The sequence below is a fragment of the Sapajus apella genome, unplaced genomic scaffold (assembly GCF_009761245.1).
Source record: "Sapajus apella isolate SASKATOON/1434 unplaced genomic scaffold, GSC_monkey_1.0 scaffold128, whole genome shotgun sequence".
Taxonomy (NCBI): Eukaryota; Metazoa; Chordata; class Mammalia; order Primates; family Cebidae; genus Sapajus; species Sapajus apella.
In genome coordinates this window covers 3,971,341-3,999,173 of record NW_022437068.1, presented here as the reverse complement: position 1 = coordinate 3,999,173, position 27,833 = coordinate 3,971,341, and the positions used below count along the sequence as shown (strand labels likewise).

Here is a 27,833-nt window from a genome sequence, read left to right as displayed (position 1 = left end):
ACAGGTTTGGCCATGCTGTACACCCCCAAGATACAACTTCTTATACCAAGTCTCCACTCTCACTCATGTGTTTCTCTATTCCTGCAGTTTGCTTCACCTCCACGTCCCCTGAATACGTATTTTTTCTGTCTCTAGCCTTCAGGAACTTTGACTCCTTGGCTGCCTTATTCTTTGAGCACATTGGTCAAGAGCCAAAGATCTGTTGGCCTCAGCTTTCCCAGCTGTACAATGGAGGGCAGAGGCAGTGGCTGGCTTTGACGCCCTGCTTGTTCGAATCTGGAGCAGAAGAACCGCACAAAATTACAGTACCGAGCCCCACCTCCTTTCCCCACCCCCGTCCCCGCCCTCGTTCGGAAAGCGCCTGCGCAGAAGCCGCCGGCCTGCCCTTCACTAGTCTAATCAGTATCCGCCCTTTTCGCTCCCTCGAAGACTCGGCGCTCGACAGGCGTCTGTCTATCAGCGTGCCTTACGGTTGATTCGCCGCCGCAGGCGCACCTGCCGAGTGCCGAGCTACCGATGGAGATGGCGTCGGCAGCTGTGTGAGGGGCCGTGGAGGCCCAGAACCCGGGCCCACGGGACTGGAAAGGCCTGCGTGCCTGCAGGAGGCCGGCCGGGTACAGAGGGTCAGGCCCAGTCTGAGGGACGGGGACACGGCTCCTCTCCAGAACGGAGACGGGCGGGCCGTTGTGGGTGTGGGCCGTGTGTGGTTGTGGTGGGTGTGACGTGAGAGGTGGGAGATGCCGGTTTCAGGCCGTGCATTTCGCTTGTGTGTGCCTGAGGTGATTGGACTCTGTGTGGTTGTGCGGTTACGGGGGCCGTATACACTCGGGTTTGGTTTTGCAGCTGTGGGGGAAGTGGGTGGGTGCTTGTCTTCCGAGTGGTTGTGTTTGGTTCTCTGGTTGTGTAAAGCTGAAGCGTTTGTATTCTGAGTTCGTATGGAGATGTTTGGAGCGTTTTGTGTGATGTCTGTGCGATGTGTGACGTTATCATCTCTGCTCCACGGGGTTGAGTCGTTCCTGTTGTGTATGGTCATGCGACGTATGTATAATCGTGTTAGTGGCGGGGCGCGGTGGCTCACGCCTGTAATCCCAGCACTTTGGGAGGCTGAGGCGGGCGGATCACCTGAGGTCGGGAGTTCGAGACCAGCCTGGCCAACATGGAGAAACCACATCTCTACTAAAAATACAAAATTAGCCGGGCGTGGTGGTGCGCACCTGTAATCCCAGCTACTCGGGACGCTGAGGCAGGAGAATCACTTGAACCCGGGAGGCGGAGGTTGTGGTGAGCTGAGATCGCGCCATTGCAATCCAGCCTGAGCAGCAAAAGCGAAATACGCCATCTCAAAAAAAAAAAAAAAAATCGTGTTAGTTGTGGTTGTGTGCAGTCGTGAGGACGGGTTGAGTGCTGCTGTGGGATGTGTCCTCGTTGTGGCATATGGCGGGGTGACAGTCATGCTGGATGTAGTTGCAGAACATGTAAGTATTGTGTGTGTGTGTTTTTATTTTTTACATGATTTAGAGTTCGAGGGGCTTGCATATGTGTTCAGTTATGGTCGTGGGGTCCAATTCAGTTTATGTTAGATTTCTTTATGGCATATGCTTAGAGGATTTTAGAGTTTATTCCTTTGTTCATTTCATTCATGGAGCTTTATTGTGTTTCTTAATTGTGTGTGCCAGGTACTTCGCTAAACCCTGGGGAGACAGCACAGGGGAAAACATATAGAATCTGTGCCTGCCCTCACAGATTTTACAGTCTTACTTAGTCACTTCACATATGTACCTGCAGTTATAAATTGAGATGAGTGCCGTGAAGGAAAAGTCCATTCTAATGCCCTGAATAAGAGGCATTTCTTTGAGGAAGTGAGGTTTGGTTTTGGGCTGAGGTGTGAAGGGTGGTTGTGTGGCATGGTTGTGGTGGGCTTTGTGTTTGATTTGTGGTTGTTAGACGTGAGTGCATGGGTAGGAAGGGAGCTGTCAGAGTCAGCATCAGTTGAACCACTGGCTGGGGAGGGAACAGGCCAGACCTAGAGCTGCTATATTTCTTTGGAAAAAAGGCAGGGATCTGCATGTATGTAGTCACTGGGCTTCTTAACTAGAGGGAAAAAATAGGGACCTGGTGTCTCATTTGTTTATTTTCTGAGGTGCTGCCACCCTTCAGCTTTGAGGACCAGGCAGTCCCTCCTCGGTGGTCTTCTACAGTCCATCCAAAGCTAAGGATCACACATCCCCTCTCACTATATACTGTGGCTTGTAGCCCCAGGTTCTTGGGAAGAAATTTCTCTGCTTTTGTGAAATGGTTTTGTCTAGATTTCTCCTGTGACTGGGAGTCTTTATGAGGTGACACTGGAAGTGACTTTACCATGGGTCAGTAAGAAAGTGAATGTAGCTTATTAAGCCCTGAAATGTTTAGCCACCAAAGCCTTTTATTTATTTATTTAGAGACGGAATTTCGCTCTTGTTGCCCAGGCTGGAATGCAATGGTGTGATCTCAGCCCACAGCAACTCTGCCTCCTGGGTTCAAGTGATTCTCCTGCCTCAGCCTCCCAACAAGCTGGGATTACAGACACCTGCCACCACACCTAGCTAATTTTTCTATTTTTTGTAGGGATGGGTTTTCGTCATATTGGCCAGGCTGATCTCGAACTCCTGACCTCAGGTGATCTGCCTGCCTTGGCCTCCCAAAGTGCTGGGATTACAGGTGTGAGCACCCATGCCTGGCCAGCCTTTTATTTTTGAAGTAGTGGAGAACATTAGGTTTGCTACTGAGCTGTCACTGGCTTATAAGATCTGTTGGTGCAGTGGCTCACATCTGTAATCTCAGCAGTTTGGGAGGCTCAGGCAAGAGGATCGCTTGAGGCCAGGAGTTAGAGATCCACCTGGGAAACATAGCAAGACCCTGTCTCTATAAAAAATTTTAAAATTAGCTGGGTGTGGTGGCACACTCCTGTAGTCCCAGCTACTTGGGAGGCTGAGGCAGGAGGACCACTTCAACCCAGAAAGTTGAGGCTGTAGTGAGCAGTTCTAGCTCACCAGGTGACAGAGCAAGATGCTGTCTCTTAAAAAAAAATCTCATAAGCCCATTGGCGATAAGTGCTCTATAAATATAAAATATATTTTTTTCTTTTTGACTAGTAGATTTCTAATGTTTCTCTTTAACTTGTGTTAGGATTTTTGGGTTTTTTTGTAGGTTTTTTTATGGCAGATACTATATCTTTTTCATCTTTGCATTTCTAACACAGGTGCCTTACGAGTGTTAAGAACTCACCATATGTGGTCAAGTAAACAATCAAGGTAAAGAGCATCAAGTAAAAACTTCTGCTTGTTGATAAGTACTTCAGACACTCCCCCAGTAGCTAAAGTGGCATACGAATTATGAAGTTGAATCATTTGGAATGAATGTAAGAGAATTGTCAAGGTATTTGCTTTTTTTCAAGAATCTGTGCTTCCCACTTCATTGAGTGATGTTTTTATATCTTAGGTTTTGCAGCTTGGTTGGGCTAAGGATTTGAGAAAGAGTTTGTTTTCTCAAACTTGCACTGAACAAACAAACCTGCACTGTTGTACTGTGAAAAGAATGAAGAAAATTCTCAGTTGCTACCAGTTTGCCTGAATTGGCTTTTTTCCCTTCTTCTTTCCTTTCTTAGGGCTCCTCCTATTCCGGAGCGGGAACCTCATCCAGGGCCATGAAGCCGCTTCCTCACCATCTGTGTACTGCTTGATAAAGCTCATGCTGCAGGAACCATGGTTCCTTGGAAGGAATCAAGCTGACTCTTGGCATGAGATCCCTGCCTTCTTAGGGTTGAGAAGGGCACTACCATGGCTTCTCTGGACGACCCAGGGGAGGTGAGGGAGGGCTTCCTCTGCCCTCTATGCCTGAAGGATCTGCAGTCTTTCTATCAGCTTCATTCACATTACGAGGAAGAGCACTCAGGAGAAGACCGTGATGTCAAAGGGCAAATTAAAAGTAAGAAGCGAGGACCTTGCCTATCCCCTGCTGTCAGTGAGAGCTTTAACTCATGGGATAGTTCTTATCAGCTTCGGTGTTGCCACAGGAATATAATAATAGTAGTAGCAAACAGATGACTAGTGTTTGTCATGTGCCAGGCATTTTCAGAATCTCCCTGTTTATTAATTTCATTTAATCCTCACAATAACTTTGTGGCTGTGAGCCACATTTTGCTGATGAGGGCACACAGAGAGATTAGATAACATGTCTAAAGCCGCTCAGTGAAACACAGTCTGACTTTGAATCTAGTAAATGTAATCACTGTGATCTGGCTTGACAGTTCTCTGACCACCAGCCTAACAGGGTTTGGAGAGGAATTTCTTTCCTTTGCTATGATGGTGGAGGCACATTATACACCCATTTTACCTGTCACAGATTTAGGCCTTCACACCATCCTTCCTTCCCCAATTGGTATCTTGCCCACTATACCCCAGAAAAAGGAAGGTCATAGTTGAAGAACAAAGGGAAACAACCTGAAAACCTTGGTTTTTGAGCTTCCAAGAGCTCAGATGTGAGGGAGTTGTGGAAAGAATTCTTCAAAGGTACTTTTGACTATACATACATTTATTGTATTTCCTGGACTTCAAATTCTAACCTCCAAATAAGACGCTGCTCCTCTTGTGGGGCACAGTGGCTCACGCCTCTATTCGCAGCACTTTGGGAGGCCAAGGTGGGCAGATCACTTGAGCTCAGGAGTTCAAGACCAGCCTGGGCAACATGATGAAACCTATTCTCAAAAAAATTTTTTAAAAACTAGCCGGGCATGGAGGTGTGTGCCTGTAGTCCCAGGTACTGGAGGATTGGTTGAGCCCAAGGGGGTCAAGACTGTAGTGAATGGTGATTGTGCCACTGCACTTTTGCCGGGGTGAGAGAGAGAGAGAGAGAGAGAGAACACCTCGGGAGAGGTGAAGAGTTCAAGAACATCCTGGCCAACATGATGTAACCCCATCTCTATTAAAAATATAAAAATTAGCTGGGCGTGATGGCGCGTACCTGTAGTCCCAGCTACTCAGGAAGCTGAGGCAGGAGAATTGCTTGAACCTGGGAAGCAGAGGTTGCAAGTGACCTGAGATCACGCCACTGCACTCCAGCCTGGCGATAGAGCAAGACTCCATCTCAAAACAAACAAACAAAAAAAGAAGGTGATTGGTCTCATTTTATAGATAGTAAGTGAAGTGAGGCTCAAGAGATGTTGAGTTACTTATCCATGGTCACACAGGAATTGGCAGAGCTAGGCCTGGAATGTAGGTCTTCTGTTACCTCTTAAGTCCAGTGCTGCCCTTTGCACATGACATCGCTGAGGATGAGAGGCCCATGTTCCAATCACAGCATGCATTGCAGCTTCCTGGAGGAAATGAAGCAAAAACTAAACTAAACCTGATTATATAAGTTTCCTTTGGACAACCTAAGAGCCTCCATGGTTTTCAACCAGCTTCCAGTCTTGGTGTCAGCTGAACTAAGTCATTTCCAATGCCATTGCTAGAACTGGTGATACCAGTGGGTGCAGAGGTTAGAGACTCTTCTCAGATTCCTACAATGACTATTTTTTTAAGAGGAGAAATGTTTAAGGTTATTTGGACAATAGAGATATAGGAACTTATTTAAGGAATACTAAATAGAGTAGACATTTTGTGCCTTGTGAAAGAAACTTGAAAGGATCCTTGGCTGGGCACAGTGGCTCACACCTGTTATCCCAGCACTTTGGGAGGCCAAAGTGGGGAGGATCATTTCAGCCTAGGAGTTTGAGACCAGCCTGTGCAACATAGATCCTGTCTCTACAAGGGAAAAAATTTTAATTGGCTGGGCATGGTGGCATGCACTTGTAGTCCTAGCCACTTGGGAGGCTGAGGCATCAGGATCCCTTGAACCCAGGAGGTCGAGGCTGCAATGAAACATGATTATGACACTGCACGCCAGCCTGGACAACAGAGTGAAACCCTGACATAAAAACAAAAAAAAAAACAAAGTTACTTCAGCCGGTTGCAGGGGCTCACACCTGTAATACTAGTACTTTGAGAGGCCAAGGCAGAAGGATTGCTTGAGCCCAGGAGTTCAAGACCAGACTGGATAACATAGCGAGACCATCTCTACAAAAAAATTATTTTAAAAAATTAGCCAGTTGTAGTGGCATGCACTGGTAGTCCCAATTACTTGGGAGGCTGAGGTGTGAGGATCGCTTCAGCCCAGGAGATTAAGGCTGTCACATTCTATCCTGAGAGAGAGAGTGAAACTCTGTCTCAAAAAAAAGAAAGAAAAGATTCTCTTGGTTTTTCCCTTGATTTTCCACCCTGACCTACCTCTCATATCTCTACTTCTAATACTACTAATGATCATGTCTTTAGTTTGAAAGGAATGCTTGATTTTGTTGCAGTTTTCTACATTTCAGAATCAGCAAAGTAAATTTTTAAGGATTGACATGAAAGGGTTTTTGAAAAGCCCTTTTGAAAGCAGATCACCTCTTCATTTGGTCTTTTGGTTCTTAGAAATGTTATGACATGGCTAGTTTTAGGCAAGTGAAAAATTAAAGCTAAAAGAGTGAACCTTAGTATTGGATTTTGGGGGCAGTTCAAAAAAGAAAAAATAGATTAGTCATTAGTAAAAAGTTAGTGGGTTCAAGCCCTAGCCCTGGTTCAACTCCAGTTTAGCCCATTTTCAGTAAGTAGAAGAAAAGATAGCTGAAAATTGACTGTGGCTTCTTGCTTTGTTAGTATTTTTTTTAATGTATAGGATTATTCCTAATTGGCCTCTTCTGGAAGGGCTACATCCATTCTGGGAAGGTTGCCAGGCAGTTTTTCTGTCTCCTAAAGTGGTGAAATGGTATAGATTGCCTGTTTAATCTGATACTTTAGTCTCTTTTGCAAAACAGAATTGTTACTTGTTAACTCACATTCCTCTGTTATTAGAAAAGACTACTTTAGGCCAGGCATGGTGGCTCATGCCTGTACTCCCAGCACTTTGGGAGGCTAAGGCAGGCAGGCAGATCACCTGAGGCCAGGAGTTTGAGACCAGCCTGGCCAACGTGGTGAAACCCTGTCTCTACCAAAAAAAAAATACAAAAATCAGCTGGGTATAGTGGTACGTGCCCGTAATCCCAGCTACTCAGGAGGCTGAGGCAGGAGCATCCCTTGAACCCCCAGGAGGCGGAGGTTGCAGTAAGCCGAGATTGCTGCCGTTGCACTCCAGGCTGGGCAACGAGAGTAAAACTCCATCTCAAAAAAGAAAGAAAAGACAAAGACTACTTCAGTGGATTTTAAAGGATGCACTTTTGTTTTGGTATTTTTCCAGTTTGGAAAAAGATGTCCCAGAGTGACCAATAACCAGGAAGTTTTCTTATTGGCCTGACTGTCTTAAAAAAAGACAAGCATATTCTTACTAATGTTATCCTCTGCCTGCCAGCCTGGGCAACATATTGAGACCCCCATCTCTACAAAAAAAAATTTTTTTTAATTACCTAGCCTTGATGGTGCATACGTGTAGTTCCAGCTACTTGGAAGACTGAGGTGAGAGGCTTGCTTGAGCCCAAGAGATCGAGGTGCAGTGAGCTATGATTACACTACTGCACTCCAGCCTGGGTGACAGTACGAGACCCTGTCTCTAAAAAATTAATAAAATGTAAAAGCAATGATATCATTTAATATTCAGTCTGAGAGTTTCTAGTAGATTCTGGTGGAAGAAAGGGATAGCAGTCATCCAAGATTAAAGAACATTCGTAAGAGAGCAGCTTAGAACTGAGAATTCTGTTTTTCCCCATTCAGCTGATTGTTCAGTTTAACAGGTGGTTCCCTTCCCCAGCACAGGTGGCAGAACCCATGTTCTGCAGAGGCATAGTTTGTGAATCAGCACTAGCTGGGGAGAGCTGGAGCTCTCATTTCAGACGAAGTGTCTACTTCCTGCCCTGCTGTTACCTATAAGCTCTATGATCTTGGACGAAGCAAGTTGTTCCCCCATCTTTGATGTCATTTCCTAATTTGTAAGTAGGGCTATTACCTGCCTTATAACATTGTGATCATGAACTGGCATAATGTATTTGCAAGCACTTTGCATTGTGCCTGGTGTATCCAAGGACTAAATACAGGAAATGTTCATTTTCTCTTCTTACTAAATCTGGTTCCATTTGTGTTATGTTGTAGATGTTATATCTCTTTCTTGAAGCTTTTTGCAAATATTCTTACATGGATTCAGTAAGCGGGTGGGCAGTAGTGGGGAAGGAAGAACTCTGTGTCCAGTTAAGCCTTATGGGGAACACCAGTCCAGCGATGGAGGTTTAGCTGAATCCCATCCTGGAGGTAAATGAGAAAAATTTACTCATGAGTTCCTGGGGTAAATAAATTAGTACTATAGAACTTAGTTTTTAAAAAACTAGGCCAGGCTCGGTGGCTCACACTTGTAATCCCAGCACTTTGGGAGGCTGAGGCAGGTGGATCACCTGAGGTTGGGAGTTGGAGACCAGCCTGACCAACGTGGAGAAACCCCTTTCCTACTAAAAATACAAAAAAGTTAGCTGGGTATGGTGGTGGGGGCTTGTAGCCCCAGCTATTCAGGAGGCTGAAAGAGGAGAATCACTTGAACCTGGGAGGTGGAGGTTGCAGTGAGCCAAGATTGTGCCATAGTACTCCAGCCTGGGTGGCAGAGCAAGACTCCATCTCAAAACAACAACAAAAAAACCCACTATTTTAACTGAGGTATAGTTTTCAAATATACACTTTAATTTTTTTTTTTTTTTTTTTTTTTGAGACAGGGTCTCATTCTGGTTGCCCAGCCTGCAGTGCAGTAGCATAGTCTCAGCTCACTGCAGCCTCGACCTCCTGGGCTCAGGTGATTCTCCCACCTCAGCCTCCCAAGTAGCTGGAACTACAGGTGTGTGCCACCACACCCAGCTAGAATTTTGCATTTTTAGTAGAGATGGAGTATTGTCAAGTTGTCAAGGCTGGCTTGAATCCCTGGACTCAAGCAATTTCCCTCCTTTGGCCTTTCAAAGTACTGGGATTATGGGTGTAAGCCACTACGCCTGGCCCAATTCAGTAAGTTTTGAAAAATATATATATCCGCTTAACCACTCCAATTAAGATAAAGAAGAAAAGACTTCCATCACTCTGTTTCCCTCATCAAATTTTATTTTAAAACTTTTTAAAATTGTGCTCTTAAAATTTGGCAGTGAGCAGTAATTTAGCCCATATGTTGGCCACCTAAACCAACTAATGTTGACTGACCAGTGTATTGCTCTGTGGTATTTGTAATATAGTGTTTGTGTGCTTGTTCTTGCATTTTACTTGGGATCTAAATATTTCTGGTGCATTTTTAAACAAATGATAATTATTTCGTCAACTCTTGTTTTTTGAGATTTCCCTTGACTCTAATGGGTGTTCTTCATGATTCATTTGTATCGTTTGTTCCATTTTTCAAGGTCTTGTCCAGAAGGCTAAGAAAGCAAAGGACAAGTTGTTGAAACGAGAAGGGGATGATCGAGCAGAATCAGGGACCCAAGGATATGAGTCTTTCAGCTATGGAGGGGTTGATCCTTACATGTGGGAACCCCAGGAGCTTGGTAAGAAATTTCATTTATTCATTCAGCAAGTGGTTATTGAGCATCTACTGTGTTCTTGGTAAAGTTTTAAGAGTTGGCTGAGGAGGCATCAGTAAACCATAATGGTCTAAGCTTCTCATGGACCTTATGCCCTTGTTGGGGGGAGAAAATGGAAGAGCTGAGCATCCACTTTGTGTTAGGCACTACATTAAGTGCTTTATATCCATGGCCTTGTTAAATCTTCACTGCACCTCATGAGAACCTGCCCAGGGACAAACAGCGAGTAAACTGCAGAAATGGGGTATGAATCCATATCTCTCTGATGTTAGCCCAGGCACAGATTCCATTAATAAGTCTGTTTCCTCTTACATAGGATATTACCTGCCCAGTGACAGGCACTGTTTTATGCAGCTTGCTTTTTTGAATCGTTATGGTACCATCTACCTACTTTCATGTTTTTGGGTTGGTGAAAATTCTCTAAAATTTATTATGATGATTGTACAATTCTGAAAATACTAAAAAACCACTGAAATTTTGCTTTAAATGGTATATGTATGTGAATTATATCTCACTAAAGCTATTTATCATGCCACACACACTTAGTTGAACTATCTAATCTTACATATCTGTTTTTTTGTTGTTGTTGTTTTTTTGTTTTTTTTTTGAGAGAGAGAGTCTCACTCTGTTGCCCAGGCTGGAGTTCAGGGCTCCATCATGGCTCACTGCATTCCAGGCTGAAGTGATCCTCTCACTTCAGCCTCCTGAGTAGCTGAGACTACTTGTGCACATCATCCCACCTGGCTAATTTTTGTATTTTTTGTAGAAACAGAGTCCTACTATGTTGTCCAGGCTAGTCTCAAACTTCTGGGCTCAAGTGATCCTCCCATCTCAGCCTCCCTGAGTGCTGGGATTATAGGCGTGAGCCACTATGCCTGGCTATATATCCTTTAACTGTCTAATGATAATAGTCATTAATATAATAAAATATTTTCTGTCCATGAAATGGGTAATAATTCCTTTATAATGATTTATTAAATTTTCATGTTTATTATCTTGTTCACCTTTCACAAAAGTCTTGTGGAGTAGTGGTCCTTATTCCCATTTATAGATACGGAAACTTGGGCTCTAAGAAGGAAATTGATATTTACCCAGGCTCATCTACTGTATCCCTATAGTGCCATTACAGAAGGTGTCTCTTTGAATAAGGAAAGTCCAGCAACTGTGCTGTTTTTTCAATAGCCACCAGTCATGGGCTATTTAAGTTTAAATAAATTAAAATGAAATAAAATTAAAAGTCACTCCCTGAACTACACACTAGCCACATTTTAAGTGCTCTGTGTCCACTTGGGCTATTTGCTACTGTATTGGAGAATTGAAACATTTTTATTATTGCAGGAGAAAATTGCTTTAAAAATAATACTAGGCCGGGTGCGGTGGCTCAAGCCTGTAATCCCAGCACTTTGGGAGGCCGAGGCGGGTGGATCACGAGGTCAAGAGATCGAGACCATCCTGGTCAACATGGTGAAACCCCGTCTCTACTAAAAATACAAAAAATTAGCTGTGCATGGTGGTGTGTGCCTGTAGTCCCAGCTACTCGGGAGGCTGAGGCAGGAGAATTGCTTGAACCCAGGAGGTGGAGGTTGCGGTGAGCCGAGATCGCGCCATTGCACTCCAGCCTGGGTAACATGAGTGAAACTCCGTCTCAAAAAAAAAAAACAAAAAAAAAAACTATACATATGTAATTATGAGATATATATGAAAGCCAATTCAAAACATGAAGGAGAAATTTTGGATATATGAATTCTTGTTAGCTTTGTTTCATGATTGCCAGTGTGAAATTCCTAGGGTGTTTTTCTGATTAAGTTGCCAGTGGCAGCAACTGAAGATAGTCACAAATTGTAGAAGGTCAAGTGAATGGCAAATTTTATAAGTTAATATTTATTTGTGATAGCTTGTTTCATGATTGCCAATGTGAGATTACTAGGGTGATTTTCTGATTAAGTTGCCAATTGCAGCAACCAAAGATAGTCACAAACTGTAGAAGGTCAAGTGAATGGCAAATTTTAGCAGTTAACATTTATGGTCACCCTTAAGAATTCTAAACTGAAGTTTAATTAGATGTTAGAGTTTGCTTAGGGAAGAACAGACATGTGGATGGTTAAGAGTGGCATGTGTGGGCCTGGGTGTGGTGGCTCACCTTTAATCTCAGTACTTTGGCAGGCCAAGGCAGGTGGATCACATGAGACTAGGAGTTTGAGATCAGTTTGGCCAATGTGGTGAGACCCTGTCTGTACTAAAAATACAAAAATTAGCCGGGCAGGGTGGCACATATGTGTAATCCAAGTTACTTGGGAGGCTGAGGCATGATAATCACTTGAACCCAGGAGGCAGAGATTGTTGTGAGCCGAGAGATTGCACTACTGCACTCCAGCGACAGAGCAAGACTCTGTTAAATAAATAAATAAATAAATAGTGTATAGCATGTGGAGATGCTGATCAAAGGATACAAAATTTCAGTCAGGTGGAATAAGTCAAGAGATCTATTGTTAAAGGGGTGATTTATAGTTTTTTGTTTGTTTTTCTGAGACAGAGTCTTCCTCTGTCACCCAGGCTGGAGCACATTGCTGCGATCTTGGCTCACTGCTGCAATCTTGGCTCACTGCAACTTCTGCCTCTGGGTTCAATTCTTGTGCCTCAGCCTCCTGAGTAGCTGGGACCACAGGTGCGTACCACCACGCCTGGCTAATTTTTGTATTTTTAGTAGAGATGGGGCTTCACTGTATTGGTCAGGCTGGTCTCAGAACTCCTGGCCTCAAGTGATCCATGCTCCTCGGCCTCCAAAAGTGCTGGGATTACAGGTGTGAGTCACCATGCCCAGCCTGATTATAGTTAATAAAAATATCTTGTGGGCTGGGTGCGGTGGCTCACACCTATAATCTCAGCACTTTGGGAGGCCAACGTGGGTGGATCACGAGGTCAAGAGATTGAGACCATCGTGGCCAACATGGTGAAACCCTTGTCTCTACTAAAAATATAAAAATTAGCTGGGCATGGTGGCACATGCCTGTAGTCCCAGCTACTCGGGAGGCTGAGGCAGGAGAATTGCTTGAACCTGGGAGGCAGAGGTTGCAGTGAGCCAATATCACACCACTGCACTCCAGCCTGGTGACAGAGCGAGACTCGTCTCAAAAAAAAAAAAAATCTTGTATTCTTAAAAATCAGTGAGAGTAGATTTTGTGTTGTCACCACAAAAAGTGATAAGTATATGATGTAATGCATATGTTAATTAGCTAGTTTAGCCATTCACTAGTGTATAAGTATTTCAAAAAATCATGTTGTACATGGTGAATATATGCAATTTTTATTTGGCAGTTAAAATTTTTTTTTAAAAGCATGGCATGTGACAAAATCTGTTATAGTACAATCTATAAATGAATAGGGGATCACTGGGATGAGGATGTGCACTGAGTGCCGGGATGTTTGAGGGCAATATGTTTCTGGATCAGGTGAGACTGAGCTGGAAATATTTCAGGTATTCTCAGACAGTAAGCTGTTGGGTTCTATTTGTGTTGCAGATGTTTGTCCCAGTTCTTGGCTGCTGGACTGAGGAAAGTATCAGCTTAACTAGCTCCCACAAGGGAATCTATCATTTTTTTGGCCATTTTGAGAATTGTCTTTATCCTTAGGAAAAGCCATCTTGTATCAGATTTACAAAGTATAAAACAATAAGAGAATTCAAAAATTTTTAAATTGCCCATGATGTTATCACCCTGTTTATTTAACATTAGCATGAGAGTCAGGTAAGACTTTATAAATTTTAACTTATTTAACCATCGTAACAACTCTCTGAAGTAGATACCATTATTACTATATTTGACAGCTCAAGTACTCTTGAGTTACAGAGAAGTTAAGTAACTTGTCTAAGGTTACGCAGTGTGTGGCAGAATTGAAACTTGAGCACAGGCCGACTCCAGTGTATATGCTGTTATCTACTATATTCTAAAGTCTCTCATATGGTATTTGGTGGCCTAAAGGTCATGGTTAACATTTTAGCAGATTTTCCTCCATTTGCTATCCTGGCTTTTGAATTTTTGGTAAGACTATAAAATCTTTGAGTTTTTACTTGCTTTTGAATTTTTTTTTTTTTTTTTTTTTTTTGCCTGAGATTGGTCTCACTCTGTCACCCAGGCTGGAGTACACTGGTGGTATCATAGCTCACTGAAGCCTCCAACTCCTGGGCTCAAGCCATCTTCCTGCATTGGCCTCATGAGGAGCTGGGATTTTAGGCGTATGTGCCCACGCCTGGCTAATTTTTTTATTTTTTTGAGTGAGACAGGGTCTCACTATGTTGACCAGCCTGCTTTTGAAATTCATTGAGGATAAGCGGCAAGGTAGAGAGGCTTCCCTCAGAGAAATTGTAAGTCATTTGTCTCCCCACTTCCTTCCTTCTAGGTGCTGTGAGAAGCCATCTTTCTGAATTCAAAAAACACCGAGCTGCTAGAATTGACCACTATGTTGTGGAAGTCAATAAATTAATAATCAGGTTAGAGAAGGTAAATTTTGTAGTCTTAAAACATTTTTTTCTAAAAATACACATTTTCTGGGGAAAAATAATCACATTTCTATAGCATGTGTTGTAGATGTCATATACATCTGATGCTGCCAGAGGAACCCTTTCTCTAGAGAGGTGCAGAGGACCTGGTGGACAGTTCTAGCCTGGGCCAGCTTTCCTTAAGAGAATGACCCAGGCTAACAGACTTGCCAGATGCTCAGTTTCCCTTTCACCACCTATAAATCCCACTCAGATGCTGGAAAACCTTTCTTCCTTCAGATTCTTCTTTTGGGTGTCCTGGGCACAATCACCTAGTGAAGTATGGGGTGTGATCGCAAACAAAGGAGTGACCAGGTCTCACTGGTGTTTTTTGATCCTAGATGTGCTTGTTGTGTATAACCTGGATTTTGAGCTGGGCATAATAGCAACCACAAGTACAGTTCTTTATGTGTACTTTGTAAGGCAGAAATAAGTGGCCAGTTTTAGGGTCCAGGAACACTGTGGAGAATGGAGAGTTTTCCATTGCTTTCAATTGCTGCCCCTACCCATCCTTGCCTAGCCCTGGTTATTGCTAAAATGGGTAACTGACAATGAAGAGATTAGAAGTGGATCACAGGAAGGGAGGTGGCTTCTAGATGTAAAACTAATATTCTGTCCCACGTGAAATTGCTTTTGTGATTTCGTGGAGTTGGGGATGACAGATGAGACTTGAGAAATCCAAATGTGCTAATTCCTACTCGATGTATTGGAAAGTTTGGAGCATGTATACATCACCTGGTTAATTTCACTTGGCACTATTTTCTCCTGGTCAGCTCACTGCATTTGACAGAACAAATACTGAGTCTGCAAAGATTAGAGGTAACTTTAAAACTTTGCTCACATTCTTCTTATCCTTTATCTTTTTTCCCTGACCAAATCTCTCTTTAAAATGGCTTTTTTGTTGGTTTGCTCTTCCCAAAGCGATAGAAAAGTCTGTGGTGCCTTGGGTCAACGACCAGGATGTCCCTTTCTGTCCAGACTGTGGGAATAAGTTCAGCATCCGGAACCGCCGCCACCATTGTCGCCTCTGTGGGTCTATTATGTGCAAGAAGTGTATGGAGCTCATCAGCCTTCCCTTGGCAAGTAGGTGACCTGGAGGTGGGGCCCTGGACCCTCATCTTCTTTTGGTCCTAGCTTATTTGCTAATCACCACTGGGACCGTGGAACCTTTTTGTTAAATTAATGGTTCATTGGAATCTTCATTCATTCAATTGTTGATTCTGTGAAGCCCACTACAGGCTAGGTACTATGCTAGGGGCCTGAGATAGAGTGGTCTATAACAGGGGTTGGCAAACTTTGTAAACGATCAGATAGTAAATAAATTTAGGCTTTGTGAGCCACGTATGGTTTCTGTGACATTTCTTCTTTCTTTAAACTCCCTTTTAAAAATGTGAACATTAGACTGGGCACAGTGGCTCATGCCTGTAATCACAGCACTTTGGGAGGTTGAGGCAGGTGGATCACTTGAGGTTAGGAGTTCAAGACCAGCCTAGCCCACATGGTGAAACCCTGTCTCTATAAAAATACAAAAATCAGGCTCAGCACGGTGGCTCATGTGTGCAATCCCAGCACTTTGGGAGAGGCCAAGGCAGGCGAATCACCTGAGGTCAGGAGTTTGAGATCAGCCTCACCAACATGGAGAAACCCTTTCTCTACTGAAAATACAAAATTAGCCAGGCGTGGTGGCGCATGCCTGTAATCCCAGCTACTTGAGAGCCTGAGGCAGGAGAATCACTTGAACCCAGGAGGCAGAAGTTGCAGTGAGGCGAGATCACAACCTGGGCAACAAAAGTGAAACTTCATCTCAAAAAAAAAAAAACAAAAACAAAACCAATAATTATCCAGGCCTGGTAGCATGCACCTGTAGCCCCAGCTACTCGGGAGGCTGAGGCAAGAGAATTGCTTGAACTCAGGAGGCAGAGGCTGCAGTGAGTTGAGATTGAGCCACTGCACTCCAGCCTGGGTGACTGAGCGAGACTCCCATCTCAGAATAGAAGAGAAATTATATTTAATTTGAGAGCCATATAGAAACAACCTGCAGGCTGGATTTGCCTCACAGGTCTTCTTTTGCCCATTTCTGGCCTATAAGGCATTGTCCATTCTTCCAAGACGTCCAGCATCTAGCAGTGGATACAAACTCACAAATAAATAATTGCTTTCTAAGGAGAGATGTACTATGAAAGAGATTGTGTCAGGCACTCAGGAGAGGCTGACCAACTGTTTGTCAGCTCTGCTTGGAAGTGGCAGGTGTGACTTTGAGAAGAGGGTCTTAATACAAGCAGTGGACTAGTCCCTCCCTGTAGGATAAGTCACAGACAACTCGCTGTCATATAGAAAAGACTAATACCATAATATGAGAGATGCTGAGTGCCGTAGGCTCTGGGACAATGAGAGCATGGATACTTAGGGCTGGGAAGTGATAGGCGAGAAGAACCTTGAAAGATGTGTAGGATTGCAAAAGAGATGGAGAAGGAAGGCATTTTAGGTAGAGTGAAGAGCAGGAGCAAAGGCATGGAATTCTGAAAAGCCCAGGGTAGATTAATAGATGAGCAAATAAAATAGTTGGGGGGTGTGTGGAGGACAAAGTTTAGGTGGAACTCTATCTTCTAGGACTTTGCAACCAAAGTTGCTGAAGATGATCTCATTGGCTTCTGGGAAGTTTGGGGTACATTTGCAACACTAGAGAGTTCTGCTGGCTGTGCATTCTGGTGGCCATGGGGTGTCTGGATAACATGGGGACTAAAACAGATGCTTCTGTCCAACTCTCACATACACCAGTCACTTTACCTTGATACTTTCTCCCTGAGACCAATTCCCTGTCTCACATGACTTTATAAGCTGCCTTTTTGGGACACTATTCACCTTTCTTCCCTTGAGCCCTTTAGCCAGCATTTACTGGGCAGCTGCTGTGGGGTGGCCCTGCTGGATATGTTAAGGGTGCAAGTGTGAATAAGACACAGTTTGTACCCACAAAGAGTCATGGTTTCCTAGGGCAGCTCCGGGGTGTATATGTAACTGTACACAGGGAGAAAAGTGGAAAGTGCTCTAAAGGGGCAACGTAGTGGGAGCTGATGGGAAGGATGGATAGTTTTTGCCTCAGGGAATTGGAGAAGGCTTTCCTGGAGTACCTGCCATTTAGAGAGGGTAGGAGCCAGATGCTTGGGAATAGGGAGAAGGCTGTGGAGGAAAGTCTCCCAGGGGAATGTATGTTGTGTTGGAGGCACAGGGCAAATGGAAGAGGGTGTCAGGTGGAAAGGCCAGGTTGTTTGGATTTGGAGGGGCAGCAGTGTGTCCTTTCCCGCCAGAGTCTGACACTGGGAAGGCAGAGGGGCAGTACGTGCCCACAGCTGGAGACTGATATTATTACTCTCCAAGTCAAACACCTGTGGACTGACACCTCAAGTTCTGGGGTATGGTAATTGGATGCTGTGGGGGTCAGTGCTGCCTGTTGGTGTTGTGGTTACAGACAAGCTCACCAGTGCCAGCAAGGAGTCCCTGAGCACCCACACCAGCCCCAGCCAGTCACCCAACAGTGTCCATGGCTCCCGCCGAGGCAGCATCAGCAGCATGAGCAGTGTCAGCTCGGTCCTGGATGAGAAGGACGATGACCGGATTCGCTGTTGTACACATTGCAAGGACACGCTGCTCAAGAGAGAGCAGCAGATTGATGAGAAGGAACACACACCTGACATCGTGAAGCTCTACGAGGTGATATGCACTGTCTGGTCTTGGGTCTGATTTCTCAGGCAGATTCGGCTCTTTGTTACATACACTCCTGCATATTCTGGAGAACAGTTTGGGAAGTTGTTCCTTTGAATCATTTGTAGTTCCTGCTAAAGGACCATGTTATGATTTCCCAGCTAGGGCCCTGTGTGAGTCACAGAGTCATCCTGGGTGTGTTACAACAAACTCATTCCCTCACCCTTCCTTGGCCACTTGAAAGCAGGAGGGTGGAGGCTTTGGTGGCCCAGAGGCAAGAGGAGGAAGGGCAGTTGCCATGTGGTGTGGACAGGTTCTGTGGGGAGGGGAGAATCTAGAGATGTTCATAAACAGTGGGCCGGAAGAATCCTGGGAAACTCACTTGGGAGTGTTAGACTTTACAAGTTTTCGAAAGTTTTACAAGTTTTTAGGCTTTATCATTTTACTGAAACTTTACAAGTTTCCAGGCTTTACCAGTTTACCAAGTGTCCCCCTCTTAAGTTTGTCCAAATGCCTCAGCTGTCATTACCACCAGTGATCCCACAATCCCCCTACTAGATGCATACTCTGAGAAGAAATAATGTACAAAGAATATCTGGGAGTGAGACTGGCTTGGTCCCTTAATAGCCAGGTGAGACCTGTGAGCTGAGGAAGACTAGCCAGGTGAGCGGAGTGGGGAGGCAGTAAGAGATGCAGGGAAGAGATCAGCCCAGTCAGAGGAAGCAGCTGTGCAACATTCTGAACAGAGGAAGAGTATATTTTTGTCTGATGACTACTGAATAGTCATTGTTAGCAGTTCTGCAGATCATAATGGCAGTGTTTCTGGAATCCCCATGTAAATACTCAGGCTACTAGAAATGGTGTTAATTAAGCCCCATATTGAGTTGCAGATGAAGCTATTCTCCATCCTTTGTGTGGAGTTCAAGACCTGGTATCTCATTTCTTTGAATACCCACTGTGCTTTTGCCACCTCCTCTTTTGAAGTGAACACTGGCAGTGCCTTGTGCTGGTTTCCCATTGTTGCCTGGCATCACTTGGCAGAGGAAGAAAGTAGCAACTATTTCCTTTTTGTCTTGGTAGACACCTTGGCTTGTACCCTAGAAGGCCTCGCTCCTCTCGAAAACGTCTGGCTGGACGCGGTGGGTCACTCCTGTAATCCCAGCACTTTGGGAGGTCGAGGCAGGTGGATCACTTGAGGCCTGGAGTTCCAGACCAGCCTGGCCAACATGGCAAAACCTCATCTCTACTGAAAATATAAAAATTAGCCGGGCATGGTGGCAGCGTGCCTGTAATTACAGCTACTCAGGAGGCTGAGGCATGAGAATCACTTGAGCCCAGGAGGTAGAGGTTGCAGTGAGCAGAGATCGTGCCATTGTACTCCAGCCTGGGTGACAGAACAAAACGTCTGGTCAGAAGCTCCATTGTCACTTTCCTTCCTTCCTGTAAGATTTTCTGCTTGGAAACTAGGCCTTTAAATCAGAAAATTGATAGCAACGGTATATTAGAAAAGTAAACAATTTAAATATATCTCCATTGACGGAGCCTAGCTTCTGGGTAGGCTTTTCTAATCTTGAGCATACCATTTACCTCTTTGTTTTTGTTCTTAGAAATTACGACTCTGCATGGAGAAAGTAGACCAGAAAGCTCCAGAATACATCAAGATGGCAGCATCATTAAAGTAAGCTATTCCTCTATGTTTTTCTAATCCAGTGGTGAGTGTTTTCTGGCATTTTAGGTAAATTATCCAGTAGCCAAAAATGAAAATCTTAATTTAACTGTGCTTTTTTTTTCTGAGACCAGCTGAGGTTGGGTTTTTTCCACTTTTGGCTGTTATGAAGAGAATCATCTTCATGTCTGTCTTTTAGTGGGGTACATATTACCATCACATGAGCTTATGAAAAGATAGCCACATTCACCTTGGCTGTTCCAACTAAGCAGGTTTGGGAAGGCCTCAGACAATACTGTTGCTGAATGCAGCATCTGGTCGGAGCAGAGGAAGGGCAGTGGGTCTCATGCTTATGCCTGGGTAGATGCCATTTCAGTGTCACATTGAGGTGTCAGGGCTTAAAGCAGGCATTTCCCTTAGAGCAGTGGCTGGCAGACTGCAGCCCATGGGCCAAATGTAGCTTGACATCTGCTTCTTTTTAAAAATATAGATGTAGTTCACACACCATAAACATTACTCTTTTAAAGTGTACAATTCGGTGGTTTTTAGTGTATTCACAAAATTATGCGACCATTACCACTGTCTTAATTCTAAACATTTTCATCACTCCAATAGGAAACCCCATACCCATTAGCAGCCACTGTCCTTTCCCCATCTCCCTGGCCAACACTAATCTACTTCCTGTCTCTATGGATGTGTCTGTTTTTTGACATTTCATGTAAATGGAATCATAATATAAAATTTCTCTGACTTCTTTCACACAGTGTAATGTTTTAAAGATTCATCCATGTTGTTGCATATATCAGTACTTCATTCCATCTGTATGAATGCATTGTGTGGATACTTACCACATTTTATTTATCCATCAGTTGATGAACATTTGGGTTTTTTTGCCACTTTTGGCTGTTATGAATAATGCTCCTGTAATATTTGTATACAAGTTTTTATGTTCTTTGTGTGGACATGTTTTCATTACTCTTAGGTAGGTACCAAGGAATTGCTGGGTTTTATGGTAACTGTATGTTACCATAGAGTAACATTCTGTAGAGGAATTGCTAAATCGTTTTCTAGAATGACTGCACCATTTTGCATTCCCACCAGCAGTGTATGAGGGTTTTACTTTTTTTTTTTTTTTTTTAGCAGAATTCTTTCTGCCTCGAGAGGGTTTTACTTTCTTTATAGCCTTACCAACGCTAGTTATTGCTACCTGTTTGCATAAAGTTTTATTGGAACATAGCCATGCCCATGTTTGATTACTGTTTGTAGCTGCTTTTGCATCACCATGACAGAATAGCAGCAAAAGAGACTGTGTGGCCTGCAAAGCTAAAAACATTTATGATTCAGCCCCTCATGGAAAAAATTTGCTGATCCCTGCTTAAGAGCATGGCTTTTTCTGAAGCTTAGTGTTTGTGACCTAGAAATTGAAGTGCTGCCGGGCGCGGTGGCTCAAGCCTGTAATCCCAGCACTTTGGGAGGCTGAGGCGGGTGGATCCCGAGGTCAAGAGATCGAGACCGTCCTGGTCAACATGGTGAAACCCCGTCTCTACTAAAACTACGAAAAATTAGCTGGGCATGGTGGCGCGTGCCTGTAATCCCAGCTACTCAGGAGGCTGAGGCAGGAGAATTGCCTGAACCCAGGAGGCGGAGGTTGCGGTGAGCCGAGATCGCGCCATTGCACTCCAGCCTGGGTAACAAGAGTGAAACTCCGTCTCAAAAAAAAAAAAAAAAAAAAAAAAGAAATTGAAGTGCTAACTACTAGATTCAGATCCCAGCAGTGTTTTTCCAACCTGTAGGAAAAGAATAATTATGGTCTCCAGTGTTATTAATTTCAGAGTTTTCTGTCTTTGTCTTAAACCTGTGTTGCCGGCCGGGCATGGTGGCTCACGCCTGTAATACCAGCACTTTGGGAGGCCCACGCTGGTGGATCACGAGGCCAAGAGATTGAGACCATGCTGGCCAACATGGTGAAACCCCATCTCTACTAAAATTACAAAAAATTAGCCAGGTGGGGTGATGCGTGCCTGCAGTCCCAGCTTCTTGGGAGGCTGAGGCAGTAGAATTGCTTAAAACCAGAAAACAGAAGTTGCAGTGAGCTGGGATGGCGCCACTGCACTCCAGCCTGGCGATACAGCGGGACTCCGTCTCAAAGAAAAACAAAAAAACCTTTGTTGCCTACCTGTACATCGAAAGCGATGCATGTATCAGTAGATGTGCCTTGTTTAAAACAAAACCGTGTGTGTGTGTTTACACACACACACATTTTTTGAGACAGAGTTTTGTTCTGTCGCCCAGACTGTAATGCAGGGGTGCAACCTCAGCTCACTGCAACCTCCACCTCCCAGTTCAGGCGATTCTCCTGCCTCAGTCTCCTGAGTAGCTGGGATTACAGGTGCCCACCACGATGCCTGGCTAATTTTTGTATTTTTAGTAGAGACAGGGTTTCATCATGTTGGCCAGGCTAGTCTCGAACCTTCTGGGGAACTTTTGAGCCAGGAAAGCCAAGTCGCTTTCTGCTCTTAATGTAGTATAATCAACTCATTTAGTAAACCACTTCTTGCATCTTGTTAGATGTAGTGCGATTGTTTAGGGAAAGTAGGCCAGAGTAAATTGAGCCACATTTGTTTCAGTGATGAGCATAAGGGCTAGTCCTTGGAGGCCTCAGTATGAGTCTGCCCCTATAGTATCTGCAAATTGAAATGTCACTTCCACTTGATTCATTCATTTCAAGCGATGGACAGTGCATTATATCCGAAAGTCTGAAATGCCACTTTTAGAGAATTAACTGCCTTTGTGAGGCCTTACACCTTTAGCATCCTTCTACACTATGCTGTCCGATTTGCACCATGAAACTTAGATCACTTGTCTCTGTGGTTTCTCCTTAGTGCTGGGGAGACAACCTACAGTCTGGAACATGCCAGTGATCTTCGAGTGGAAGTGCAGAAAGTGTATGAGCTAATAGATGCTTTAAGGTAAGGTCCATTAAGTGGTATCCTGCCCGCTGGTGGAATGGAGAAGATGCTGTTCTAATGAAATGATGGCGAAAGCAGACCTGCACTCACCCAGAGTTCTGGTGATGGGGCAGTGGGTGAGGAGGAGGTCAAGGAAGTGGCCAGCTCTAGCACTTAATGCATCTCAGTGACTTTTGTTTCATTAAGGATTTCTAATGTTTCTTATTATTTTTTTTTTTTATTTTTTATTTTTTATTTTTTTTGAGACGGAGTTTCGCTCTTGTTACCCAGGCTGGAGTGCAATGGCGCGATCTCGGCTCACCGCAACCTCCGCCTCCTGGGTTCAGGCAATTCTCCTGCCTCAGCCTCCTGAGTAGCTGGGATTACAGGCACGTGCCACCATGCCCAGCTAATTTTTTGTATTTTTAGTAGAGACAGGGTTTCACCATGTTGACCAGGATGGTCTCGATCTCTTGACCTCGTGATCCACCCGCCTCTGCCTCCCAAAGTGCTGGGATTACAGGCTTGAGCCACCGCGCCCGGCCATGTTTCTTATTATTAAAGAAAGAAGAGCTGGTTATTGATACCTATCAAGTGCCGGTCACTGGTTGTTTTCTCTAGAATGGTTCATTTATTCTGTCGAAGTTACTCTGTGAGGTAGGGATTAACATCCTGTGTCATCGATGAGGAATCATGTCACAGATAGCAAAAGTTGTAGAGTGAAGGTAGAAACTCAGGTTCTTTCTTTGTGTCTGTGCTCAAGTTGGCCATTCAAGTTAAATTAGCCCTTTGAGGTATGAGAAGTATAGCAACTCAGAGGGAGAATGAGATGAGGTGCCTTTGTCCATCCAGACGTACAGCACAGGCTACATTGTTTGCAGGGCCTGGCACAAAATGAAAATGCATGTCCCTTGTTCAAAAATTATTAAGAATAAAGACACTAACAACAGAGCATTAAACCAAGCACAAGGCCCTTTAAGTGCCAGACCTTGTGCAGCTGCCTAGATCGCTCACCTGTGAAGCTGGCTCTGCACACGTAGTCAGTCCCTCCACGACAGTGTTTGTTATGCACCCTGTGCTGGGGCCTTAGTACAGCAAAGGGTAAGAAATGGGTTTTGCCTTCAAGGAAACTCAGTGGAGTCATTTACCCATCTTTACACACCTTCCTTGCATGAAAGCCCGGCAACTCCTGATGTTACACTTTTTGCCCTTGTTTCTGAAGCTGGCAGTGCTCATTACATTCATGTATTTGTTCCAATTCAGTAAGAAGATCTTAACCTTAGGCTTGAACCAGGACCCTCCACCACATCCAAGCAATTTGCGGCTGCAGAGAATGATCAGATACTCAGCAACACTTTTTGTGCAGGTAAAGCCATCCTGGGTTGGCATAAATGTTGTGCTTGGCCTGTCCTGTTCTTTTCCTTCCCAGAAGGCAGATCCATGCAATGACTTATTTACTTCCTATTTATAGATTTATTATTTTTTGAAATTATGAAAGCATGATGCCACATTTAGAGAAAAATCTGAATTTCAGAGAAAACTAAAACTACTTTTAATCCTTTGTCCCCATTACAATCACTCATTATTCTGGTATGTTTTTACCTTTTTTCCCATTTGCATTTTTTATATACAGTAGTTACAATAATGCATATTGACTGTATATGCCATTCTTTAACTATTTTCCTTTAGTTGGGCATTTGATAGACTCTAATTTTTTGCTGCTGTTAAGTGTTGTCAGGATTGTAATACTGGTAGTTAGTATTTCTTCCTTAGGATAATCTTCTACAGGACTCTTCCTGAGCCATCAGCTGGGAAGAAACAGCCGATTAAGGGCAGACTAACCTAGGTGGTTAGATCTGAATTGTATCTTTCTACCCCTGAAAGCCCCTTCTGAAAGAGTTATAGTTAACTGCCTTTGGGGTTCCCTGACAAAGAAGTCTATTTTTTTTTTTAATTAAAACAAAGTTTTTTTTTCTTTTATTAAATAGAGATAGGGTTTTACCACATTGCCCAGGCTGGTCTCAAACTTTTGAGCTCAAGCAGTCTGCCCACCTTGGTCTCCCAAAGTGTTGAGATTATAGGCATGAGCCACTGCACCCAGCCAACAAAGAGATCTAATAGATATAGTCCTGTTGGGTTAGCTTTCTAACACTGTCGTACAGAGAGGTAGGCCCTTCCTCACTTTGATTAGTGACTCTATTCAGCAATCATTTGTTGAGTGCCTCCTACATACCAGGTAGTGTTCTAGGTGTTGGATGTCCTGTAGTGAACAAAAAAGACCAACTTTCCTTTCCTCATAAAGCTTATGTTGTAGAGAAGGGGAGAGACCATAAACGACTAAAATACCTGGTATGTAAGATGGCAGAAGTGCTGTGGAGAAACTTACAGCAGGGAAGTGTGGGAGAGAGGGCTGTGATTGAGATTTGCTAAGTTAATAGGATGGGAAGGAACAAGACCTCATAGAGAAGCTAACCTTGGAGCCAGGTAAATAACTGGGATATCTGATGTTGATCATTTCGTAAGGAAAACGCAGGCCCATTTGAAAGTTGACTCTCTCACCCAATATAAGAGTTCCCTCTTTTCCTGCTGTTCTTAAATGATGTCACTCTCCAAGAACAGAGTGGCTCAGCTTAAGCAGACTCTCATCAGAGAGCTTAAGGTTCATTTTTTCCCTAAAAAGGTTTAAGTGTAAAATTGTCTGTCACTCTCTGCAGGAAAAGTTGCTTGGTTTGATGTCGCTGCCGACCAAAGAACAGTTTGAGGAACTGAAAAAGAAAAGGAAGGAGGAAATGGAAAGGAAGAGGGCCATGGAGAGACAAGTAAGTGAAGCCAGGGATACAGGGCCTGCTTCTACCTGTGGCTCTCGAGCACAGAGGCTGCCATGGGCTCCCAGGTTGTGTGGGGTTGTAGTGATTCAGAACCTCTCACTCTCAAATGTGCATATTTCTTCTGTTGTGTTTCAGCTTCACTTTCTTCTATGGGAACCAGAGTAATTATTTTTCTCCCCAGGTCCTATTTTTCTTTCAGAGCTATTGCTGATTCTCTCATGGCTAGAATACCACAGAGATTGGCAGTTCTCCCTATGGTAGAAGTTGCAGAGGACCAAGACATTAGGAAGTTCCTTATAGAACATATTGGAATATGTAGTCTTAAACAGGAAATTATACATGTATTTAATGCTGTGTGAGATTTCAGTGTAGATGAGAGGGGAACAGATCTCGGAGGTTTAAGAAAAGTATACAGCCTGTGAATCTTTTTTTTTTTTTTTTTTTGAGACAGAGTCTCACTCTGTCACCCAGGCTGGAGTGCAATGGTATGGTCTCAGCTCACTGCAACCTCCGCCTCCCTTGGTTCAAGTGATTCTCCTGCCTCAGCCTCCCAAGTAGCTGGGACTACAGGTGCAGGCCACTACACTTGGCTAATTTTTGTATTTTTAGTAGAGATGGGGTTTCATTATGTTGCCCAGGCTGGTCTCAAACTCCTGACCTCGTGATCTGCCCGCCTTGGCCTCCCAAAGTGCTGGGATTACAGGCATGAGCCACTGTGCCTGGCTATAGCTTGTGATCTAAGACTGAGAAAATCTGATGCCCTAACTTATTCATTATATTTTATTTTTGAAAATCAGGGTCTCCCTTCCACCCACATACACAAAAACATGACTTGATTTTAGCAGTTGGATATCTTTGTCCTCAGGTGGGAAATTGGAGTGTCACTGGCTCAGGGATAGAAGGACAACAGAGGGTGGCTGACAGTGTGGGCTGCTGCCAGCATGGTGACTATTTCTTCTCTCTGTTTTGCTGTCTTCCCAGGCTGCCCTGGAGTCCCAGCGAAGGCTTGAGGAAAGGCAGAGTGGCCTGGCTTCTCGAGCAGCCAACGGCGATGTGGCATCTCTCCGCAGGGGCCCTGCCCACTTGAGAAAGGCTGAGGGCTGGCTCCCACTGTCAGGAGGTCAGGGGCAGAGTGAGGACTCAGACCCTCTCCTCCAGCAGATCCACAACATCACATCGTTCATCAAGCAGGCCAAGGCTGCAGGCCGCAAGGATGAAGTGCGCACCCTGCAGGAGAACCTGCGGCAGCTGCAGGATGAGTATGACCAGCAGCAGACAGAGAAGGCCATCGAGCTGTCCCGGAGGCAGGCTGAGGAGGAGGACCTGCAGCGGGAACAGCTGCAAATGCTTCGTGAACGGGAGTTGGAACGAGAAAGGGAGCAGTTTCGGGTGGCATCCCTGCACACACGGACTAGGTCTCTGGACTTCCGAGAAATCGGCCCTTTTCAGCTGGAGCCTAGCAGAGAGCCTCGTACCCACCTTGCTTATGCTTTGGATCTAGGCTCTTCCTCAATTCAAAGCAGCATAGCTCCCAAGACTCCTACACCCAGCTCAGCTCAAGAGCCCATCAGAGTGTGGTCTGGGCCCTCAGCCCTTGGTCAGGAGCTCTTAACCCAGAGCAGCATGTCACAGCAAAATGAGGGGCCCTCCTTAAACCCCTTTGATGAAGAAGACCTTTCCAGCCCCGTGGAAGAGGGCACTGCTAGTCCTCCTGCTGCAGGGGCTTCCTTCGGTCCTTCAGCCCACATCCCGAAAGAGTACAATCCTTTTGAGGAAGAGGATGAGGAGGAGGCAATGGCTGGGAATCCATTCATTCACCGAGACAGCCCAGCTCCTAACCCCTTCAACGAGGAAGACGAACATCTCCAGCAGAGGCACTCAAGCCCTCTGGTTCCTGGCAACCCCTTTGAGGAACCCACCTGTACCAACCCCTTTGAGATGGACAGTGACAGTGGGCCAGAGGCTGAGGAGCCCATAGAAGAGGAGCTCCTGCTGCAGCAGATTGATAACATCAAGGCATACATCTTTGATGCCAAGCAGTGCGGCCGTCTGGATGAGGTAGAGGTGCTGACGGAGAACCTGCGGGAGCTGAAGCACACCCTGGCCAAGCAGAAGGGGGGCACTGACTGACCAGCAATGGGGAGGGCACCTTTGGGCCCAGGGGTCTGGCAGGAGCCAGTGGAGCAGGAGCAGAGCAGGTGGGATGGATGGGGAAGGTGGTGGGGTGAGAACTCAGATGCACACTGTTGTGCTCTTTGAGGTATTTCCACTACAGTTGAATAATAAAATAGAAACTAGAACAGGGAGAATCAGCATTCATTTGCTGTTTTTCCTGTTTATTATTATGTTTTTGTAATCAGAGGTTTACCACTTTTGAAGGGAGTTTACATTTTTACTACCAAGATATAACTAAATGCAGCTCTGTTGGGCCCAGGGCAGAAATGGCTGCTATGCACCTCTTGGGTCCATTTGCTACTGCTCGTCTTGGGTCCTTATGCAGTATTATAGGGCAGCCTTTTTAGAGACCTTCCTTTAGCCAAGACAGAGAAGATAGATTCCATTGAGCTGTATT

The 27,833-nt window shown here is 44.6% G+C and overlaps 1 protein-coding gene across 6 annotated transcripts; it reads left to right on the top strand.

Moving 5' to 3' along the window:
- The first annotated feature begins 434 nt into the window (after positions 1 to 434).
- RBSN (rabenosyn, RAB effector) lies at positions 435 to 27,567 on the top strand. 6 transcript variants are annotated; one of them, XM_032262364.1, is made up of 13 exons: positions 437 to 614; positions 3,239 to 3,397; positions 3,644 to 3,963; positions 9,410 to 9,550; positions 13,982 to 14,082; positions 14,894 to 14,939; positions 15,042 to 15,203; positions 17,587 to 17,828; positions 19,427 to 19,497; positions 22,368 to 22,454; positions 23,697 to 23,799; positions 25,148 to 25,252; positions 26,243 to 27,567. In XM_032262364.1, the coding sequence occupies exons 3-13, from the start codon at positions 3,816 to 3,818 to the stop codon at positions 27,389 to 27,391; spliced, it is 2,355 nt and encodes a 784-aa protein (XP_032118255.1). In that variant the 5' UTR covers positions 437 to 614; positions 3,239 to 3,397; positions 3,644 to 3,815; the 3' UTR covers positions 27,392 to 27,567. The 6 variants fall into 6 exon arrangements, with proteins under 6 accessions (XP_032118256.1, XP_032118257.1, XP_032118255.1 ...); XM_032262362.1 differs by having other exon boundaries at positions 438 to 614; positions 3,239 to 3,414; XM_032262363.1 differs by having other exon boundaries at positions 438 to 623; positions 3,239 to 3,414.
- Positions 27,568 to 27,833: the final 266 nt, after the last annotated feature.